This window comes from Cyprinodon variegatus, unplaced genomic scaffold (assembly GCF_000732505.1).
Source record: "Cyprinodon variegatus isolate N-32 unplaced genomic scaffold, C_variegatus-1.0 Scaffold563, whole genome shotgun sequence".
In the NCBI taxonomy this organism is placed as follows: Eukaryota; Metazoa; Chordata; class Actinopteri; order Cyprinodontiformes; family Cyprinodontidae; genus Cyprinodon; species Cyprinodon variegatus.
The window spans coordinates 394,603-417,013 of record NW_015151016.1 but is presented as its reverse complement, the minus strand read 5'-3'; the positions used below and the strand labels follow the sequence as shown (position 1 = coordinate 417,013).

Below are 22,411 nucleotides of genomic sequence, written 5' to 3'. Positions count from 1 at the left end.
ATACTGTATATATATATATATATATATATATATATATATATATATATATATATATATACACACACACCAAACACACAAAAAAAAACCATCACGCTTCATCAAAGATAAAACAGGCTAGCATGGAGCTTCTGGAATGACCCTGACCTCAAGCTTTAGCAAGAAAATCTCTGGAATTCACTTAAAAGTTGAGTCAATGCCTGAAGACCAGCAGTGTATCAAGTTCATAGCTTTAAAAGCCAAATGTGTTGTGATTTCTCTACAACCTGCTAAGGGAGGGGATGAATAATTTTAGCTCCTTTGTGGAATTTTGACCCACGAGTTAATCTAGCAACATTCATAATAAATTAACTTCTTGGTAATAAACTCATTTTATAAATGTAATGTAAGGTACTTTAAGAAAAAAATCTAATGGCTTAAATGTCTCCAGAATGATGAGGCCGTCATGTTCCTGAGGAGAGGATGTAAACCAAACCAGTAACTATTAATTGATCAAGTTAAACTTATCTTGGTTTCTCTGGGAGAAAAGCCTTTTTTTTAATTACTTCTGCTGACCTTAATAAGATTTTTGTACATGATAATTATTCAGCTTTAAATGTAGATTAAAGCAACACTGTAACTTTTAGTCACTAGGGGCTCTAGATCTGCAACTTCTAGGTTTAGCGCCCCTGGCAGCACTGCACTCCGGCAGGTAGCAGACTGGAGCTGATTTATGGCCATAAACACTTTTTTTTTTTTTGTAAAAAATAAAATAAAACTTTAAGTGGAAAAAAAACATTTAACTGGAAAAAAGCTCCAATGTTCTTTTTTCGTTTCAGATTTTTTTTTTTGCTGCTTCAAAAGTTTAGTTGATGTACCACATTGCATTCAGAAATTATGGGAACTAAAAATGTCTATAAAACATCATCAATAATCTATTTTATAGGTTTGGTTTTGAAAAAACATTGAAAAATTGAACTACATGTATCCATCCTGTTTTGGTTAAAGTGTTTGCAAAAGAGAGCATCATTCATGACAATACAAGAGTTGCTTGGGTACCAATCTCCCATGTCAGGTTTTTATCCAATCAGAGCAGCAGTAAGAGCTGTGCCTTATCACATTCTTCGGTCGTTTCACAACCAGCAGAGTTGACCTTTAAAGTTCACTTTTTAAAAAATGCAACCGCTTTTGTCATTTACTTAATCATATTTAGTTAGTTTAAACATCTGTTTCATGTTAGCAGGGTAGGACAAAAAACAATTGTGTTAAAGTACCTAAATATGATTAAGCAAATGCCAAAAGCGGTTGCATTATTTTTTTCAGTGTTGTTGAATACAGCTCAGATTAAGCTAATACTTTCCAGAAGTTACACAATGTGGTGTTAAAAATAACTTTATTTTTTAGATTGAAAATGTGTTTTCTTTTACCCTCATAGTTTTACATTATTTCCATATTTTACAGATTTCTATCTAAAATATGTTTTTATAGTGTTTTTTTTCTCAGTCTTCTGTGTTTCAATCTCCGTCTAACTGATACTTCAAACGGCAGCATTGTCCTTATGTGAATATTTTGCTACAATTGTTAAAAAACAAACATTGAGATTTGTCTAATAAGCTACCGCCTCACATTGCCGGTTACTGTATATGTTTTCCCACGTGTGTTCCTTAAAATACAGATACCCAGTTTTACACAGCCAATGTCAGCAGTGTTTGCTCCTTTTTGTTAAATGAACCAATCTGTTCCACCTTTTACACAATGTTTAGCCTGCTTTGGACGTGTTTAATCTGGCACTCTATTGGTTCTTATAAATACACACAGCTGGGATGATTTTACTCTCTAACTCCTGCCTAAACACTTTTCCTTCTCTTTGTTTTGACCTTCATCAGCTACTTTTAGCTCAGAGGAGCCAGTGTTGAAAATATTTCTGTAAAACTGCTTACCAGTGACACCTGGTGGCTGGATTCAGCACTGCATCGGCTTCTATGCACCCTGTGACCAACTTTTAGGAATTAAGAATCCCCAGAAGGAAAGAGGATTGCTTCTGTCATTCTCCACACATGCATAAGTGATTAAGGAGAGCAACGCTTATCTTGATTAACATCTCTGTTTTCAGTAGCACTCCTCTGTCACTCACAATAACAAGGTCATCCTGTAAGTTGATCTGTATGCAGTGTCATTCAAGAGCAAACTGGTAATTCAACCTTGACCACTTAGGTACGTAAGAATGCATAACAAGATGGGAAATGGATATAGACTGTTTGTACAGTGGGATGATTTCACTGAACCCTACGACAATTAGCAATCTATCTGTGGGGCGGGAATTAAAGAAAAACAGTGCTCTTAAATACCAGTCATAATTAAATGAATATTTCAGAAAGGGAAATAAATAAACCCAAAGTCACTTAGAGTTCTTTTTTTTTTATTGGCACTGTAAGCAGATTTTTTGAATTGAGGCAAGGAGCTGCAGAGATAGAATAACATTAATCTCTACTGTTGATAAATCAGCACTGAAATGTAATTAAAGTAGTGGGCTTACGGCGATAGTTATGCTACCTATCAGGTTTTGAGGAGAAACATGAGGAACTACACTGCAAACTATTCGGTTCTTACCAAGATAAAAATAAGTTTATTTAGAAGTGATAGATAAGTTCTAATTTTAAGTGTTTAGCATGCTTATTTCCGTGTTTAAAAATCTTAAATCAAGAAATTGTGTCAAGAAAAATTATTTTTCTGCATGGACAGATGCTTTACTTAGTTTAAGTAGCTTTTCTTTGGATATATTAATTATTTCTATTTATAGACCCCCACCACCACCACCACCTTTCTTTTTTTAGTTGCAGTCTACATTGTCCTTTCACAGGAAAACGATAGCAGATTATCACACATTAGCAAATCGACTGGCATTTGGACTTATACTGTTTTACTCTACATCCCTGGGTCTGACCATATGTTTGGGAGGCCACTGACCGTTTGAAAGGTGAACGCTTGTAGTGTCTGACAGGTTTGCCATCAACATAGCCCTGTAATTAGCTCTATATAGTTCCAGTTTTCCAAAGAAAATGCTTCCCAAAACATGGCCCTTTGTTTCAGAGAAGTTGTTTTTTTTTTTTTTGAATAATTGGAAGTGTTTGCATTGAGTATTCACTGCAGAGCCTTTCGTTCCTTGTGTTTGTGTCCCCTACCTGGTCAAAAACTTTCAACAACTTTTCAACTTTTTTTATAGTCCTCTTTTAAACCGCCTTTCATCCCCCCATGCCACAGCTTGGAGTCCATCAGATTTTTATGATAAAAAACTTAAACCTGTTTCCCATTTCACAGTCATTTCCCCTCTTCTTCACCTATTTTCTCTACAGAGCAGGAATACAAGACTGAAGACTTTTATAATAAATACACATATTTAAAGTCTTTTATTTATTTTCTTTTATTTAAAGAAAAATGTGTTGTTATCAGATGAGATCAATGTTCAACATTCTGTCCATGAGTTCAGAAAGCAGTTTTTTTGGAAACTGACACCGGCTTTAAACAAACAATACACCACACTGACAGCTAAGCATAGCAGTGGCAGCATCATGCTTCGGAGCTGGTTTGGTTCTGCTGTAATTGGGGCAATAGCAGTGGTGGTTCTAGGTCAAAATTACTAGGAGGGCAAGATGGGCCAGTATTTTTTCATGTTGGCCCTAAACAAAAGCATAAACCAAAACAAAGAAAAAACAACAACCAAAAATACAAAACACACCCCCTTAGTTTTTTATCCTTATGAAAAGAACCTTTTTTACGAAATAAAAAAAGCAGTTTTTGAAAATTAGAGAGCAGACATTGCCTATTAAAGATGTATCATTCTGGTTTCCCCACACCTCAAAATACTGAGAGCTGCTATGAAATCAGAATCATCCAAGTGGGAACACTCTAATGCATCAACTTAAATTAATGTTCCAGTTTGTTATTTGTTGATTTTGATGGCTATACGTCACATCTGGGGGAAAAAAAAAAAAATAAATAAATAAATTGTTTTATTTTCTCTTAAAATCCTTTAAACATACAAACGTGTCAAAGGCAGAGTGGAACAGTGCAGGCACATAAAGTAGATTTATTTCATGTATTATTTTTCAGAACAGAACAGCAATATTGAATTCAATATAGTCATGTGACCGAGATTCCCCGCTGCTCGGAATTTCAGACCGATGTCGCGCGCGGGATTTATGGGTTGGGACGTTGCTATGGAGACCACTGTGTTTTGCTTCTTCTCACAGCGCAACTTCTCCCCACTCACAGCGAGTGGGAGATCGTGCTTGAACTTTGGATAGAAACGTCTGTGAGGGAAACTGGGATCAGAACTGGGATCTAGTGCGGCTGGTTCATCAGCCTGAGCTGTAATGGCTGGAATGACTGGTTTACCCTGCAGGCAGGTGGGTCACTGCTCCAGGTCTTAGTTAGTATTTATGATGTGGTAAAGTGTAAAAAAACAAACAATCTCTATGTCTCTTTGACTGTCTGTTAATTTCATTCTTTTCTTTCTTTTTTTTTTTTTCTTTTAACAAACTTCGACAGAGAAACAAATATAGAAATAGTAGTTGGGGACACAAATCGTTTTTTTTTTGTATTTGTGTTTTTTGTTTCAAAGTTTGAAGACGTTTCGCTTCCCATCCAGGAAGCTTTTTCAATTCAAAATTTAGAATTTGAATTTCATTGATTTTAAATTGAAAAAGCTTCCTTTTTTTTTTTTTTTTTTTTTTTACTTTTTTGGAATGATTCTGACCTGAATGACTGATAATCTTAATCAGCATTTGTTTATGTGTTTTAATTTTTAGTGACTGAGTATGGACAATAGCACTAATTAAAACAGACATGCACACATCTCCACCTACAGTGATTTAGAGGTATAACTTGGAATAAATAACCTCAAATTTTAAATAATTAATATTCACACATTAGTTACCAGTTAACTCAGCAGTCTTCTTCCTGAACATGAAGCTCAGACTTGATTAGGGATGAAGCTTTTACCTGCAGAGAACCCCTGCATGCACAGAAGAACATCTGAACTCTGTGCAGAAAGACACCAGACTGGCATTTAAAGCCACATTCTAGTAGCGCAGCAGCAGCAGTGCTAACAATAGCTGCCCAGCAACACATTGACAGTATTGGTTGCCCAGAGTGTTTGGTTTGTTTAAACGGCACCGATTTACAGTGTCATTACAAGGCACTGTGCAGAACAAACATTCAGTTGTTCGATGGGACCACATACAGATGCAAAAACATTAATAACTTTACAATTTGATTATGATATAAAGGATTTATATTTCTATCCTTAGGGGGGAGAATTTATTAATAGAGATCAAGCAGTAAGTAAAACAATATAAAGGTTAGAACACACTTTTATTTTTAATTGAGGTCTGGATGCAGTGTCCATTTAGGAATTACACAGAAATAACTATATTGAATAATTTAGTTCATTGGACTTTGTTAAGCCTTAAAAGGTAAACTATTCATGTTATTACTTGAGCTATTTCTTACTTTAATGAATTATTGGTTGTATTTTTCTCCTGTTCTTCTTATTAGTTGCGGAATAATCTTCAGACTAAAGTAAAACCCGGTGCTTTGTTCTTTCATGGAAAATCAGATGTCAAACATTTAAAGCTTTTAATCAAAGAGTTCAACAGCCTTCCTTTAGCTGAGCTGTCTATTTCTGTTTCAGGTGGACCCTGATTTGGATGCAACAAGAAACTTTTAGCTTGTATCTTCTAACTAATAAGAACTTAGTATAACAATTAGTATAACAAATTAAAGTTATTCTTATGTTATAATTTGGAAGTCAGGAATTCTTTCCCAGTCCTAACATCAAAATCCAATATGTCTGCTTACTGTATAGCAGGATGTCTCACAATTTATATAATCAAAGCTATAGTGGAGGATGTTCCTTTTCCGGATGGATATTCAAAATAAATGGCCCTCCTAAATGTCAATCTTCCTGGTGATATGTTTATGTAAGGCCGTCCTACGCGTTTGTCCATATTTTTAACGGTGGTGAGTCTGACATGGTGGAAAAATAGCAAATCTTCTTTTTTAAAGTAAGCTTGTATGAGCGATGAGAACAGCAACTTTTAAATGGAGTGTGCACAAGGAGAAATCAGCTTGTGCACGCTCTTGCACACGTTTAGTAGGCGTTGTCTCTCATGAACAGGGACAGGGTTGCGCATGTGCATTTTTTTTTTTAAAGCGGAGAGTTCGGTTCTTTTAAAAAATTTGCAAATCCTCCATTATACCATTAAGTTTTGTTCGGCTAACAATTATTTTTCTGCAGATCTTATTGACATTCTATATAATTTTAAGATCTAAAAACAGCTTCTTGGGCCTCTGAAAAACAGTTTAAAAGGCATTATTATATAACAGAATGGTACATTTTTTGTTAGCACAACATTTTACAATTTAATTGATATTTTAACATCTTTCTATTTTTGTGGTAAAAAGAGTTAAAAATCTTCCTGTCTTGTGTTTTTTTTAATGAATGATCAAACCTGTCACATGTATGTCTTATTTCTGTTTAAATTAGGGATGCATATCAGCATTAATACCAGTATTGGTTGGATGATGTAAAATGGGCTGATATTAAGAACAGATGTTTATTTTGATGTTTTTGATTGTGTTTTTATGTTAAGCAGAGAAACAATGTCAGCCCTGTTGTATCGAAATATGTATGATAAATAATATCAGTGAAATTGTCCATAACAGCATTATTAACACTGGATATCGATATTGGCCCAAATCAGTGCATTTCTGTTTAAAATCGATTCAAGAGAAAAATGTCAATAACAGTGTTCAATTTAATTCAGTTTATTTCTATAGCGCCAATTCACAACACGTCATCTCAAAGCACTTTACAGTTCACCAGATTATTCAGTCAAATTCATTCAAAGTTTTCTATCTAAGGAAAAACCAGCTGATTTTATCGACTCATTGACTCGACAGCAATCCCTCACACTAAGCATGCTTGTAGTGACAGTGGAGAGGAACAACTTCCTTTTAACAGGAAAAAACCTCCAGCAGAACCAGGCTCAGTGTGAGCGACCATCTGCTGAGGCCGACTGGGGTTCAAGGAGACAGAGGCAGACATACAAAAGGCAGCCCTGTCCAGGACATATACAGCCAGGCAGACGAGCTCCGAGCCAGCTTCCATGTCAGAGGATGAAGAGAGCACATCCAGCCAGTCACAGACAGAGAAACAGGACTACACTGGAAAAACAGGCAGATCTCCAACATCTATAAACAAAGGTGTTGATGGCAGCAGCCATCGACTCCAAAACTCCAAGAAAGCTGCACGAGCAAGACTTCAAAATTTGTTCATGTTGAAGTTAGAAGGGTTTTTTTCCCATTGAAATGTATGTTTTTGTTTAAGCTCAGGTTTTATCAATCTGTTGCAGTTCTCTCATGAAGTTAAATATTTTCCTTTTTCCATCAGGTCCTCAGGAACCCCAGAAGGAACTTTGCTTTGGCAAAGAGCCGTCTAGAGGTCCTTCAGATCTACCGCCTGCTGCAGTGGATTCACAAAGGAGACAAGGCACAGATCAAGAAGCTGCTGAAGCGCGGGGTGAAAAATCTCATCAACCTCACAGAACCACGGGAAGGCTTGGGGGCGCTTCATCTGGCAGTTATAAAGAAAAATGATGGTGATGGACTCTTCCTCTTGCTCTGCCTGATAGTAAACGAGTCTTTTTAAGCAAACAAGTACTCAGAATGCTTCCTATGGCAAAGCAGCATGTGATGCTTTAGTCAAATCACAGCAGCAGCCATCCAAAAGCAATCACTTCTGTTGATATATAACTGGAAAGCTGTATTTATAATATGAAGGTCCTTTGATTCAGCATGTAGAAACTCGGGAACTGTACTCTTAGTAATTTGTTTGTGTAGCAGTTAAAGGGAATAAGCAGGACGAGAATGTTAGCTCTCAGACAAATAGAAAATGGCAGCAGAAAAGGAAAATGATGGATTTTTTTGGACGTCCCAATCATGAGTGTTTGCAACCCGAGTTTCTATTTCATACAATCCCACAGACATAGCCTCAGATCAGATTCACATGGATGTGAGTGTTTCTGTGCTCTCTCTCCTTACAGACCTTGTTGATTACCTCCTCTCCTTTGGAGCACACCCTGACGTCCAAGACATGTGGGGCCGCACACCTATCATGTTAGCTGCTGAGCTGGGGGAAGATGAGATTTTATCGCTGCTGCTCCAGAGTCAACCAGACATGAAGCTTGTGGACAAAGAAGGCAAAGGTGTGCAGATCAGGAACATAAATAGCAGGTTGTAGAACAGTAAAATAGGCCCTTTAAGGTGTTCAAGGTAATCCACTCAGCGTTGGCATGACAGCCATATTGGTTTTGGACATTAAAATATCTGTTTAACAAAAGCTGGGGGCAGAGGTTTGAAGTTTATGCAGAATTGCACACTTTTCCATCAAAAAAGTTGATGCTAGCAAGCTACAATGGCGTTTCTTCAAAACATACAGGCTCAAACGAGACAGTGGACAGACTACCGTACGTGTTTATAGAGTATGTTCTGGAAACGCAGGGATCTGATTTATAAACACAGACTAGTTTTAAGTGAACACAAAGCAAAAGTTACCACCCAAACCAGATCGCACCTTCACGAAATTAAGTAATGTCATCTGGATTTAACCATTTTAGTTGGTATTTTCCCGAAAGGAGATATATGTTTCTGTATACCGGAGACACTCTGTATTTATTTGATTATTGTTGAGTGAATTGTTTTACTAAAATTATTTGATATCCTGGTGAAGATTCTCAGTCATCCAGGTCATAGTAATTTTAAAAAAGTAAAAAGAAAAAAAAAACTATCCACTGGACTTGGTTTCCAAGTTTGAAGACGTTTCTCTTCCCATCCAGGAAGCTTTTTAAATTCAAAATGTCAGAAATAGCATTGAATTCCAAGCTTTATAGAGTAGCCCAAACAAAGCCTTGTTTTGGCTTAGAAAACATGCAAATTGAACCAGTAGATCAGGTCTGCCCCTTAGAAGTGGGGAGTCGTTAAGGTCTTTTGTTAGCCTGCAATACTCGATACTGGTATAGGCCTTTGAAAGGGGGGTCATTAGGGGCATTGTTGGCCTGGCTGACCAGGTGAGATGTTTTGGTCCCATGCATGGTAATGGGGGTTGAGATGATGGCGGGAAGGAATCACCTCTTTCTCTGCCTTGTAGGTTTTTGAGAGCTGTTTAACCTTAAACCTTAATTCTGACATTTTGAATTGGAAAAAGCTTCATGGATGGGAAGCGAAATGTCCTCAAACTTGGAAAACACAGTCCAGTGGATTTTTTTTTAAATTAATTGATATTTCAATAACATCTCATTTGGTCGTCATGAATGCGTATAAATATAAAAATTCAGAACCTATGCTTCTTTGTGGGTCAAAGAAAGTCAATAATAAATCCATATTTATACAGCCAAATTTGGTGTGTTATCTCCAGAACGGGGCTGTATCTGGATCTATATGATGATTCACCTTAAATGATTTTAAACTCTACCTGTGTTTCGTTTTCCATCTTGGATTAGGTCAGTTTGAAGGACCTGCATTGGCTTACGTCTCATGAAAATGCATGTTCCTTCTGTTTATATATTTATGAGCAAGAAATATCCCCAAAGATAACAGATAGTCTAAGTTGTTCTCGCTTAAGACCACATCAAAGTGAAAAATAAGGTAGCTCAATTCATTCTTGATTTTTATATTTACACGTTGAATACATTGTGCTCTGGTCTGTTATATAGCATGTCTGTATGGGTTCATCTGTGTCCGGCTGTGTACGTAATTACAGATCAAGCCCTCATGGTGATCCTCTCATGTGAGACGGGCTCAGTAACCTGATGATGTTGCTCTCTCTCCAGAGGCATGTTCAGCTCAGTCAAACCATTCGCATCCAAACCCTGTCTGCAAGGGTTTCATTATTCACACATTTCTGATTAATACATATAATTTAATAATGATTAGTGCTTTTTTACTGTAGTAGCTGAAAAAAAAGGCAAAATTTAAGAAACTGAGAATCACCCAGCCTCCACGTTACATACAGTTTGCAGGCAAGCAGGATCCAAACAGTCAGAATTTGATTGAAGTAATCAAACAAAATGTTGTTTGTTTGCAAATGTTGATTTGTGCATCCAAAATAGAAATCAACCAAACCAAACAAAATCCCAAACCACAAACGGGCCTGCTTTCTGAGAGGCAGCTAAAATGCTTCAGATGGGAATGCTGGGACAGCTGTTTCAGCTTTTGGTGTTACGCCCCTCCCAAAATACAGGGAGGAAAAGTTATAATAAAGTTCTAACCATACACTCTGATATTTAAAAGGTTTGTGTGCATTACAATGCAGAAGCATGTGAAAAAAAACATAAGCAACTGTACATCCAGCTGGTGTTTAAATATAAGGCCTTATAGGCCAACCCATGTACTCTGCCTTAAAAACCCATTATGTGACAGACAGGAAATAAATAGTGCATAGTTATGCAGTGAAAGTAAAATGTATCCAAGTTGTTCTACAATTGAAGGAACATAATTGGTGTTTACAGTTACAATCTAGAAAATAGTTAACCAGGAACCTGATTAGTAAGGCATTGTACCGGGTATTCTGCACATTTTGTATATACAATGCTTGCAGTGGGTAAAATTATCTTACTATACAGTCCAGTTAAATAAACGAGGTTGATGGATTTCTCTGACGGCACTCTATTTCTTTGCAAAGAAAGAGAACAAGATGGCATGATGTCCAGCCCTGCTCTGTCTAGACAAAGTTTGTCTCACTAACTTAAACCCTGCAGAAAGGCTGTGAAGGTCTCCACATACAGTGTAAAAGCAATTACAGTAAAATGGTAGGAATAAGAACCCTGAGAGACATTCTAGCTTGTTATGAAATCGATTATTTTCAATGCCAAACACTCCCTGATAGGATAAACAGCCCCTCTCTAGACACCTTTTAGTCTTGCAGCTCTGAGGCTTGAAGGAATGAAACTCAGAACTCATAAATAAATATATGAAAAAAGGGAATTAATAGGAGATCGATCTTTTCCACCACATACTATAAAAATTTTTTTTTTTTAAATGTAGCTCTAGTTTTTAAGAGCTTTAAGTGGTTGGTAGACTAGAAAAACATTAAACAAATTCAGCCAATTTACCAATACACAGCAGAAACAAGGGAGAATCCCAAAACACAAAACCTTAAATAAGGTTAACGCCCTTTACTCCAATATTACATTCACTTTTGCAATAGTCCAAGTTTTAACTAAGCTTTTGCCTTTTTTTTATTTTTGTCTCTCATTTGTGATTCAGGTGTGCTGTTCTACTGTAACTACCCTACTAACTGCCACGCCCGCTGCCTAAAATTGGCCCTGAAGAACCACGCCGATCCTAACAATGTCTCTGCCAAAGGCCTTCATGTTCTTAAAATGATGTGTGAAAAAGCTGACGAGCGTACCCCCTTGTGTCTCATCCTGCTAGATGCTGGGGCAAACCCCGATGCAGCAGATGAGGTACAAAGAAAAACATTTTTGACTGTAAGTTAGGAAGAAAAAGCTAAGGATGACAGAGTGTGTGTGATTTCTTCTCCACAGGGAACTGGTATGACGGCGCTGATGGAGGCAGCCAGGGTGGGGTCCTTGCAAGTTGTACGAGAGATTCTCAGGAGGGGTGGCAACCCCAATGCTCTCGATAGAAGACGCAACAACGCAGTACATTATGCTGCCAAGAGTGGATGTTTTGAGGTGTGGTAGCCACAAAAATGACCATGTTATAAAGGAACTGTTTAAAACCGAGGTCTTCAACAGGGGGTCCGCGACCCCTAGGGGGTCCATGGAGGTACTGCATGGGGGTTGCAAAAGTTTTGGTTGATTAGACTTTTTTTGATATTCCCCCCTGCAAGTTTTTCCACTACTTGAAATGTGTTTAAATCCACATTATCATGAATTCAACACGCTGTAGTAAACAGATAAATGGAGGCAGAAGATGTCTTTAGTCATCACAGTATCCACAGCTTGTAGCATAACCTTTGGTGGCAATGAAAAAGGTCAAATGTTTCTCGTTGTTTTGGGACTGTTGCTGGGCAACACAGACTTTTAACACCTTCCACAAACTTTCTATAGGATTGTTGTCTGGAGACTGGCTAGGCTGCTCCAGGACCTTGAAATGCTTTTAACTGAGCCTCTCTTTCATTGCCTGACCGCTGTGTTTGGGATCCTTGTCCTGCTGGTCGACCCAGCCAGGTTCCATCTTCAATGCTCTCACTGATGAAGGAGGTCTGGGCTTAAAATGTCACCATACATGGCTCTGTTTGTTCTTCACTTAACACGGATCAGTCCACTTTGCAGAAAAAAGCCCCAAAGCATGATGCTTCCACCTCCATGCTTCATAGTAGTTATAATGAAGCTCAGTGTTCTTCTTTCTCCAAAGGTGACAAGTAATATAGTTCTATCTTTATCCCATCTGACCGCGTAATGCTCTCCCAGTTCTCTTCTGGATCACCCATCTGGTCTCTTGGTGAACTTCAGGCGGGCCTGAACCAGTACTGGTCAAGCAGGGAGACACCTGGCTCTGCAGGACTACAGTCCTCGGGTCGTAGGGTGTTACTGATGGTAGCCTTTGTTCCTTTGGTTCCTGCTCTCTGCAGCTTCATCAGGATCATTTTGACCTCACAGGAGATCTTCCATGTGGTCCCAGATGGAGGGAGATTATCAGTAGTCTTATTTTCCATTTTCTTGCACCGTTGATTTCTTCACACCAGCCTGTTTCCTATTGTAGACCCTCTCCCCAGCCTAATGCAGGTCTATGTTTTTCTCCCTGGTGTCCTTCTTTGGTCTTTGCGATGGCTGAGTTTAGGGTCTGACTGTTGAGGCTGTGGACAGGTTTCTGTTATACAGCTAATGAGTTCAAACAGGTGCCATTAATACAGGTAATGAGTGGAAGAGAGGAGCTTCTTAAAGAAGAAGTTCTGTTCTGTGAGGAACAGACACTCCAAATAGTTTGTTATTGACTAGATACTTAGTTTTCTCCATAATTTTCAAATAGATTCTTTAAAAATCCTACGATGTGATTTCCTGAGTTTATTTTTCTGGATTTTTTTTTCTCTCGCAGTTAAAGTGAACCAATAATAAAAATAATATATCTCTATCAGCTTTTAGGTATCAATGCTTAAACAGTTAGTGGTTGACTAAATTGTTTTCCCACTATATATAGTGAAATCAGATGGTATCAGCTAATTAAGTAGACTTTTTACCAAATACCATGTCGCACCTACTTGAAGTAATTTATAGGTTAGCTACTGTTTACCTTTACTTGAGTATAAACACGTTAAGGTAGTGCTACACTCACTTCAATAAAATTTTGGGGTGCCCTACCTTTTTAACCCTTTTATTACTGCTTTAAATCGTGGAACAGTAACTCTTAGGTTTGCATTTGGACAAGTTATCCTGCAAAATGAGGTTTCAGTTGATAATGAGAACGATCAACTGTATTAATGCCAATAGTAATGTTCTGGGCATCTCTGTATAATTTAATAGTACTTTAGTAAAGCATGCTGAGCATTTTCAGATTTGGCAGTCAGTCATTTGTAACTGTAATGTCTTGTGTCCTTCAGGTCATCCCAGTGCTGTCAGCGTTTGGAGCAGATTTGAGTGTGATTAACATGGATCACTGTACGGCTTTACACTACGCTGCTGCCACAGGCAGCGCCAGCTCCTGCAAATTCCTAGCTCAGAGAGGTACTGTGTGGCATTGCAACCCCTCTTCAATTTCAATGCAATAAAATGAAGAATTTCTTCATCTTTGGAAGAAAAGTTAGGTTTCTTAACAAGCCCTCCAGCGCTTTAAGGATTTTGGTTACAAAATGAACAAATGACTCTTTTTGTATTGTTGGTATTGCAAGCTTATATCTCTGCTTTGATGCAGGGAAATCAAATCAAACAGGGGAATATGGAGCTGCAAGCGCAGCCTCAAATCAAATTAGGTAATACAACTGCTTCTTTTCATATTCATTGAAGTCTGCTGTGTGTTTAGGTTGTAACCCTAAAGTGAAGAACGAGGACGATTTGCTGCCGCATCAGATTGCCAAAGCCTCCGGTCACAAAGCAGCAGCCAAGGAGCTGCGGAAAGCAGAGAGGCAATATGGGAAGGGCAAGAAACCACATGGGAAGGGCAAGGAACAACATGGGAAGGGCAAGGAACAACATGGGAAGGGCAAGGAACAACAGGGGAAGGGCAAGGGAGCGGACAGTAGCACATTGATGTCAAGTCTGTGGGCCCTGACCCTGCATGATTGGTCAAATGAGTCTGAGGCGGAATTACAGGAAGCTTTTGGAGAACAGTTGGGCACAGTCGACGCAGAGACCTTCATGTCTGTGTTGGTAAAGCTAAATGCTCCGGTTGAACCAGACCAGCTCCAGATGATCATCTCGGCCCACAACAAAACAGGAGAGGGCAAAATCAATGTGAACGACTTTATCAAAGGCGTCAAATACATCAAGAAAGCTTTCCGGCTGTCTGCCTTCATGCCTAATAAGTTAAAGAGAGAAAAAGGAGTTAAGGGAGGTAAGAAGAAGACAAAGGGTGAGTTTGTTCCCCCCTTGCCTATTTGCACCCTCGTACCAGAGCTCCAGCCCAGGCGACCCGATGGAGGCCCTCCTCACTTCATGATTGAGAAGTACGCCAACATTTCAGATACCCTTCGCTTTGATGCTGACCACCCGCCGCTGCATCCCATAGTCAATGACTCATGGTGGTACATAACGAAGCAAAACAAGATTTACACCAACATCAACTACTGTGTGAGGAATTTAGATTTGGAGTCTCTGGACCTCGCCTTCAGTCAGGGCGTGCCTGTGGATACTCAGGATGAATTTTACAAGACCCCGCTGACGGAGGCCTGCTCCAGTGGTAACTATGAGGTGGCTCAGTACCTTCTGAGCAAGGGGTGAGTAACAGACCTCTCTTCTAGAGATTAGGCTTTGATAAAAGTTGAAGTGACTATTCATTTTTCCGTAATCTGCAAAAGAAAAAGTGATACAAAGGATTTTACATATCAAATATTTCAACATTTATCAAAAGGATGGACAATTAATTGTATTACCAATGCAACCACAATTCTCAAAAGATGCAGTTCCAACTCAAAGAAACACTTGTTACAATTGATAAAAGTAAGACATTAGCTTTCTGACTCTAACCCAAAAGTTGGTGGTCATACAATTAATGTGGTGGTTTGTCGCCACACAGCAGGAAATAGACAGTTGCAGCTAGACCAACGATCCCTGCATGAGAGCTGGAAGGAAGAGCTTTTCCAAGCAAGAGTAAAGTTCTGAAATAATGGACTGAACAAAAAAAGATTCAAGTGAATGAACCATAAAAACAACAACAACACTGAGTTTAGTTAAAAACTCTAAGGGAGCAAAAATCAGTTTCTATCAACTTGTTCTTTATACTTATTATAAATATGTCCTGTGAACTGTTAGATTGAAGAACAATCTCGTTGTGGCTAGAAAACACCATGGCTATTGATGCGATTATGATTAATGAGGTCTATTCAATATAACTGAATACTGGACTCCTTATAGAGCCAAAATGCTGGGACCTGCTGATGGCTTGATAGATGAAATATCAATGCTTCACCCAGATGGACTCCCAGTGTCCTGAGTAATAGATCTTGTCAAATGCAAATAGGGCTTTACACAATTATGATGAAAATGCGAGAAGCATCAATGCTCCCTGCAAGCAGATGAGCTCACTCCAAATGCATTGTGAGCATCAATAAGGTGTCCAGAGCCTCAACATGGATGCTTCTGCTCAGTTTTCAGTTATATGAAAACTGAACGGCTCTGTGTTTTATAACACAGAGCTTTTATAAGCTGAAAGATGTTTTATCCTATCTGACGAGCAGATTAGAATAATTTCTTATTAGTGATGAGGCCTAACTAACAGTAAGCTCCTATCTGACAGGGCCGATGTAAACTTGTGTGACCAGTTCCTTTGGACCCCCCTGCACCATGCGGCTCACGCGGGACATTTGGAAATTGTGGAGCTTTTGGTGAAGGCAGGGGCTGCAGTCAATGCAAATGCTCTCAGCGAGGGCACGCCACTCATGAGAGCCATTCAGAGCTCCCGTTTCGCATGTGTGGACTTTCTCATCAAGGCAGGGGCCAGAGTTGATGCAGAAAACAAGAAAGGTCAGAGTTCCTCCAAGCGACTTTTAGATGGAAAAAAAAGATACGTTTTTTTTAAACTTTCGACTGTTTCAATTATGTATTATTGGTGCAATACGTTGATAGATTGTATTTTACTGCATAATTCCTCTTTAATAGACAAAAGTAGGGTATATGACTAGAATAACAGATAAACCTAACCTTGACCTACAGTTTCTGACAAGCACAGGAAAAGCACTGCTCATGAAAATATAAATAATTATTCAACTCTTTATTTTCTCCCTTTCAGGACAAAACTGCCTTGAAATGGCCAAAAACTTTGGTGACCCACAGATAGTGCAGCTGATACAAGACAAGATGGACTCTCTCACAGCAGCTAAAAGCGCTAAAGCAAAGGCAGCCAAAGCTAAACAGGCTAAACAGAAGGTACACAAGTAGCTCCGTTCTTTAACAGAGCGCAACATAAAAAAAAACACATTAAAATCCTCTGCATGAAAGCTTTGTTTTTAATGATGCTTATTAATCATTTATGAAATGTTTCCTGACCGAAAGCCTTTGAAAGCCACGGAACTGAATAAGGATTTTTCTGTTCCTGCATGGAAGGATGCAGTGAATTCATTAAAGCTAAATTTCACCTACCGGTACTCTAACTGGAAGTCAAAACTTAAATATGTTATTTAATCAAATAACTTTCAAACTGTCCGATGTTGTTCTGTGAACAAACCAAAGTGGCTGTTTGTTAGACAAGCAAATTAAAGTGTGAATCGAGGTCAAATAATGGTCAAACAGATAACTGTGCACATAGATGGGATATGTTCAGAAAATTCCTTTTTCAAAATGTTTGAATTTATTAGCAAAAATGATTAGACTGGGTCAATCAGTTAAAACTGAACTCAAATAAACTAAGCTACCATGGACACAAAGAAAATCTGATGCAATGGTATCACAGTTTGGTATTGATTATTGTTCAAGAACCAAAGTTTATCTTGAAGAATTTGGACTGAGATCAAATGAGCTTTTAACTCATTCAGAGCAAATGTAGTTTTATAACCAATTCCCAATGCTAATTCTAAGAGCTAAATAAAACATTATTTGGTTAAATTACATTTTATGAAATGACTTTATGATGATAAATCAGAAATCAGTAACCTTTGGACCATTAGCCCTACATGTACATGTAAACGCTGTAAAACAAGTAGATATAAGAAATACAAAATAATACTAAAAAAGCAAAAACAAGGAAATGTTTTCTGTAGAGGTAAAGATCTGCAGAATATTAATAATGTTTTTAAATAAGCTTTTAGACCAATAAAATCTGCTCGGCCTGCTAATAAATTCATCTTCAGTTACAGCACATAAAAGTCACATTCATTGTGTTTATTGGTCAGGGAAGAATATCACTCATAATTAAAAAAAATAAATTTGTTAACAAAATTATTGGTAGTATAGTTTTTGCAACTTGAAACAACCTCTTTAAAGTTAATAGAACTAATAATTTCTTTTATTTTTATTTCTTCTCAACTCGTTTATCGTACTATCTAGGAGCTTCTGATTAGTAATCATTGCTTTTTGTTGCTCTGGGATATAAATGTTTTATCACCAAGTCTCCATAACAACCACTTTACATGCTGATTGTTTTTTTATGAGTTATATCAAGATCAGTCATATCTGATTGACTGCAAATGTAAAGATAGGGAGTTACACTCTAAGGCTGTCTAATGCTACGTTCAGACCGCAAGCAGCAGAGGCAGCAGAAGCAGTTAGTTTACAAGCAAAGTTAATGGTTGATGCGGATCTTGGCGCAGCAAAAGGTCCTGCAATGCGTCTAGAGCAGCAGGATCAGCGCCTCATCAGCTTCTGAGCATCTGACACGCTCGACATGCTTCAGAAGCAGCAGCTGCTGGAGTTGGAAAAAATTGACTTTAGCTGCTTGACGCGTCACATCAACCAATCAGAGAATCTGATCTGGGAGCTGCCAGGGAAACAGACACATCGCTGCTGATGCAGAGATCTATGATCACTGAGACAGCTTATTAACGCCTAAATTAACTTAAAATGTCAAAACCTGCAAGCAAAATATGTTTAATTTTATAGTTCTGCTGCTTGCAGTTTGGATTACGTACGTAAAAAACACTAACATCTACTTCCAGCAGCGGCGACCAGTAGTGGCAAACCGCTAAGAGGCGACCGGACCATAGGCGGCTGCTGAACGGGATTCCTAGTGACAGAGCACCGCTGGTGTACAGGGGTCTGAGCGGCTCCAACAGCGAAATATTTTATGAAGACAGGATTGTAATCTGGAAGTTTACAGTTGGACTTTCTCACTTAAAAACATATTAAAACTACTTTTTACCCACGGATCACAGCAAATATAGCTGCCATTGTCACAGGCAAAGAAATTATAGGAAAGCTCCTCCTAACGCCCATCAGACCCACTTTTCGACCCCAGCAAAGATGCTTCAGCCGCGCATCAGAACTAAACTTGTACTAGCATTAAAAATAAAGCAGCTCGAGTGTTTTTCCTGCTTCTGCTGCTTGCGCTGTGAAAGTAGCATAAGAGCTGTCTAAGACTGGAGGAGGACCTTCAGTGACTAACTTCCCAACAGAAGAGTCAAGTAAAAAAAAAAAATGAACTAGAGGAAATCTTGGAAAATATAGAAAGGAGGGGGATGTCCATCTGTTTTTCATTCATTTGTAAGTCTAGCTTACGGCTCTGAGCCAGTTACCTAGCAAAGCCTGTTCTGTGGTCTGCTTATCAACGCTTAAGATCACATAGAACCTTGTTTCTAAAAACATACAGCTGCTTATGTTTCTCCCTTTAAGGATTTCCAACAGTTTGGAGAAAAGTTTTGCTTTTATACACGCTCCTTAGAGTGGTTTCTGCTGGGTAGATGTTTGGATACATTTTTGGTTCTGTATATTAACTCTAAAGATACTCCTTCAGGGTTCTAACTAATACTGACACAGTGTGTTTCAAGAAATAATTTACAATAAAATAAATTGATTCATGGAAATGATTCGATATAAGTGGACAAATGAGGAGAAGCTGCTACATTTCAATGAATTTTACAGTTTTTAATTTTAGAATTGAACTCACATTAATTCTCTCCTTGTTGAGTTAAATGAATAGCTTCTGTTTGATGACTCTTGCTTACAGCCCATGTAATTCCCACATTCTTTTTCTTAGGACATTAGAATGCTGTTCTATATTAATAGTGATAGTAATGACCCCAGCTCCAGTTCTTTGATGTCCCCCCAGCTTTTGAATCTTCTTTTCTTCAAAATCATGCATCATTTGTTCACTTTTTTCTACTACACATTTTCCTTCCACTAAACTTTCCATTGATTTACATAAAGACAGATCATCTTTGAGCAGTTGGCTTTTTAGCAAAGACCGCCCACCTTGGTGGAGGGTGTCAGGGACTGTCATGGCTTCACTGCCTGTAGCTAAACTTTTACGTTTGAATCACTTTTTATTGATCTCAATTAATTTACCAATTTTTCTAGGAAACTGACAGTTTCATTTCATACTCACCAGAAATTGCAGAAATTAGCCTTTAAAATCTATTATGTGTACATTTTATTTACATGACACCCTTTTCAGACAGCAGTCATTAAATGCTTTATAGTAAGATCATTTACAAATAATTTACAATTAAGTTTTTCTTTTTTAATTAAATCGTAATAATAGATTCTAAATGTGAATATATTCCAATTAATTAAAGTGCAGATAGTTATAGCTCTAATCGCTCATGCAGTAAAAACTCCTCTGAATGTTAGAGCAGCAGGTATCAGTGCTTAACTGAACAGAGAGCAACTTTTACAGATGATTTACTTTGAAGCAGACCCAGGAACTCAGTGAAATCGATGCAAAGCACAGCCTGGTTGATATACTGCTGCAGATAATCAGCTGCACTGCAGCTCAGCAACGAGGAAGAGGAGTAGAGTCAGAACAGCTGCAGATTGAGGAAGATCAAGGCTCTTCGTCTTCAGGCAAGGACCGCTAAGGTTATTAGTTCTTCTGTATTGGTAATAGGAAAGGTGCTGAAAAGGACAATAAAAGACTGCACGAGTTCAGTTTATACTAATGTTAAAATACCGGGAATTTAGCTTTATTTTTAAAGGATTTGTACGAAGCTGGTGTTTGTCTGAAACCTGCTTTGGAAAACATTGAACTTTGCATCAGATTTTACATATATATATTTGTAAAGTATTTTTTACTTTTGGTTTTGACTTTTTTTTTTGTTATTTGGACCTTTAATGTTTTGATTCTGAAACTAATCAGGAAGTTTTTCAACCTTTTTTATGCCATCCAATGAGTTTTCTTGTTGTTTTAAATAGTAAACACAAATTTAACAGAATAACTTTTCTATTCTTTCCAGAGATTGTAGTAACTAATTAATTTACTTGAGAAACTTTTAGAACACAAAAAGAAAAAAACTTTTAGGAAGAGTTTTGCAGCATTGTATTTTTTCTTGAGTGAAAATAAACTCAAATTCCTGGCTGCTCCATTAATTTTGAATACCTACACTTAATGAAAACCAGTTTGTTTTAAACATATGCAACACTGAGACACTTTTTTCCTTTTTGTACACAAGGCTTGTTGGATAAATATAATTTTCCATATGATAAGGCTTCCATGTCATTTGGAAGCAGAGTGATAATAAAGTAAACAGCATACTGTAATTTAACCTATTGTTACATACTATAACTATTGATTTATAAAGTTTTATAACTCAAACAAAAATAAATTAATTGTCATGATTATGGTTTGTAAGTAAATCCATTATTTGGTACTTGAGTAGCTTTTTTACAGAATACTTTTTAACTTTTACTTGAGTAATTTTTAATAAAGGTTACTTTTTACTTTTACTTGTTTTGAAATATGAGAAAGTAGTTCTCCTCTTACTTAAGTGCAATTTTGGCTACTCCAACCTCTTCTGTTTCTTTCTACGTCAGTAATAATAATCTGAACGTCATCTTTTACTAGATTAAACCCTGAGATTCTGTTCTTTACATCACTTTGTCTTGATCCATTTAGGTGGCTATTACAGAGGGGGGTGTGCAGAGTAAGACAACAAGCGGGACTCCAGGGAGGACCCCCACACAGATTCCCTCGCAGAACATCGTCCTCCATAACAGCATGATCACTGCAGGAAAAACAAACAGAGTGGATATCAGCTTTGTGCCAAAAACCGTAGGTTTGATTATGTTGATCTGCCAGCAGATCCAGTGAGTTATAAATACTAGATTTATTTTGATTATTTATACATAAGTCCTTTTTAAACCTGATGACTTTTTGTCTCAGGTCTGGGGTGAACCGCCCAACAGCAGCCAGCTGATGTCAAACATAGAGAGGCGAAAGGAGCGTCTAACCCTGGAGGTGGACTTTGATGACCTGCTGATTCCTGTTAGCCAGCGCTTCCAGACCAGGATCCTGGAGATAATCAAACCAAAGACCCAACAGGAGGAAAGCCAGAGACAGAGACAAGTGTCATAATAATGTTACTCATCTGATGTTGTCATCATTGTTGCTTACTTTAATCTACTTTTTTATCATACTTGACATATAAAAGGATATCCAACATTCTTCTATCCCCAGAGCTTTGGGATTTTATTAGCTTCTGAATGACAAAAAGCATTGAGATGATGGGAATGTGATTAATCTTTAGAATAAAAATGTCCTTTTAGTGTTCCTTATTTCCTTTTCGTCTTTCGTTTATAGCAGTCCCTTTCCAAAATACTTATACCCTTTCATTTTTATTTTTTTTAAACTTTTGTGTAGTTTTGTTATCATTATGAATTACTGAAAATGAAAGAGTCCATTTGCAAAAGTAAAAATAAATTCAGATTGAAAGGAATTAAGCTTCTGATTCCAGTTTAGAACCACTTTATACATTATTTATAGCTGCAGGTATATTTCCTAATGTGCACCTCTACAGACTCGGCCATATTGAGCGGTGAGCAACAGTAAAAACTTTGACCAGACCAATGCACTATGCACAGAGTGAACCTTCACCATGCTTAAGCCTTTTGCAGTGTTTTATGCAGGTTTCCTTCCATCATTACCCAGTATAATGAACCATTGATCAGCTCTTAGCATCCTCTCTTTACTTGCTGGAGATAAGCACCTCCACAGCATGATTCTACCACCACCATGTTAGACTGTAGAGATGGAGTGTTCAACAAACTGCAACACTTAGCATTAGGTTTTACTTTGCTCTCATTCCTTTAGAACACCTTCTTCCACATGATTT

At 37.8% G+C, this 22,411-nt stretch overlaps 1 protein-coding gene across 1 annotated transcript; it reads left to right on the top strand.

Moving 5' to 3' along the window:
- Positions 1–4,253: 4,253 nt before the first annotated feature.
- ankef1 (ankyrin repeat and EF-hand domain containing 1) lies at positions 4,254–21,900 on the top strand. The gene is made up of 11 exons (XM_015391880.1): positions 4,254–4,382; positions 7,430–7,637; positions 8,082–8,243; positions 11,302–11,501; positions 11,583–11,732; positions 13,601–13,724; positions 14,020–14,932; positions 15,952–16,178; positions 16,444–16,580; positions 21,196–21,351; positions 21,463–21,900. Exons 1-11 carry the CDS (start codon positions 4,350–4,352, stop codon positions 21,652–21,654), a joined length of 2,502 nt encoding a protein of 833 aa, XP_015247366.1. The 5' UTR covers positions 4,254–4,349; the 3' UTR covers positions 21,655–21,900.
- Positions 21,901–22,411: the final 511 nt, after the last annotated feature.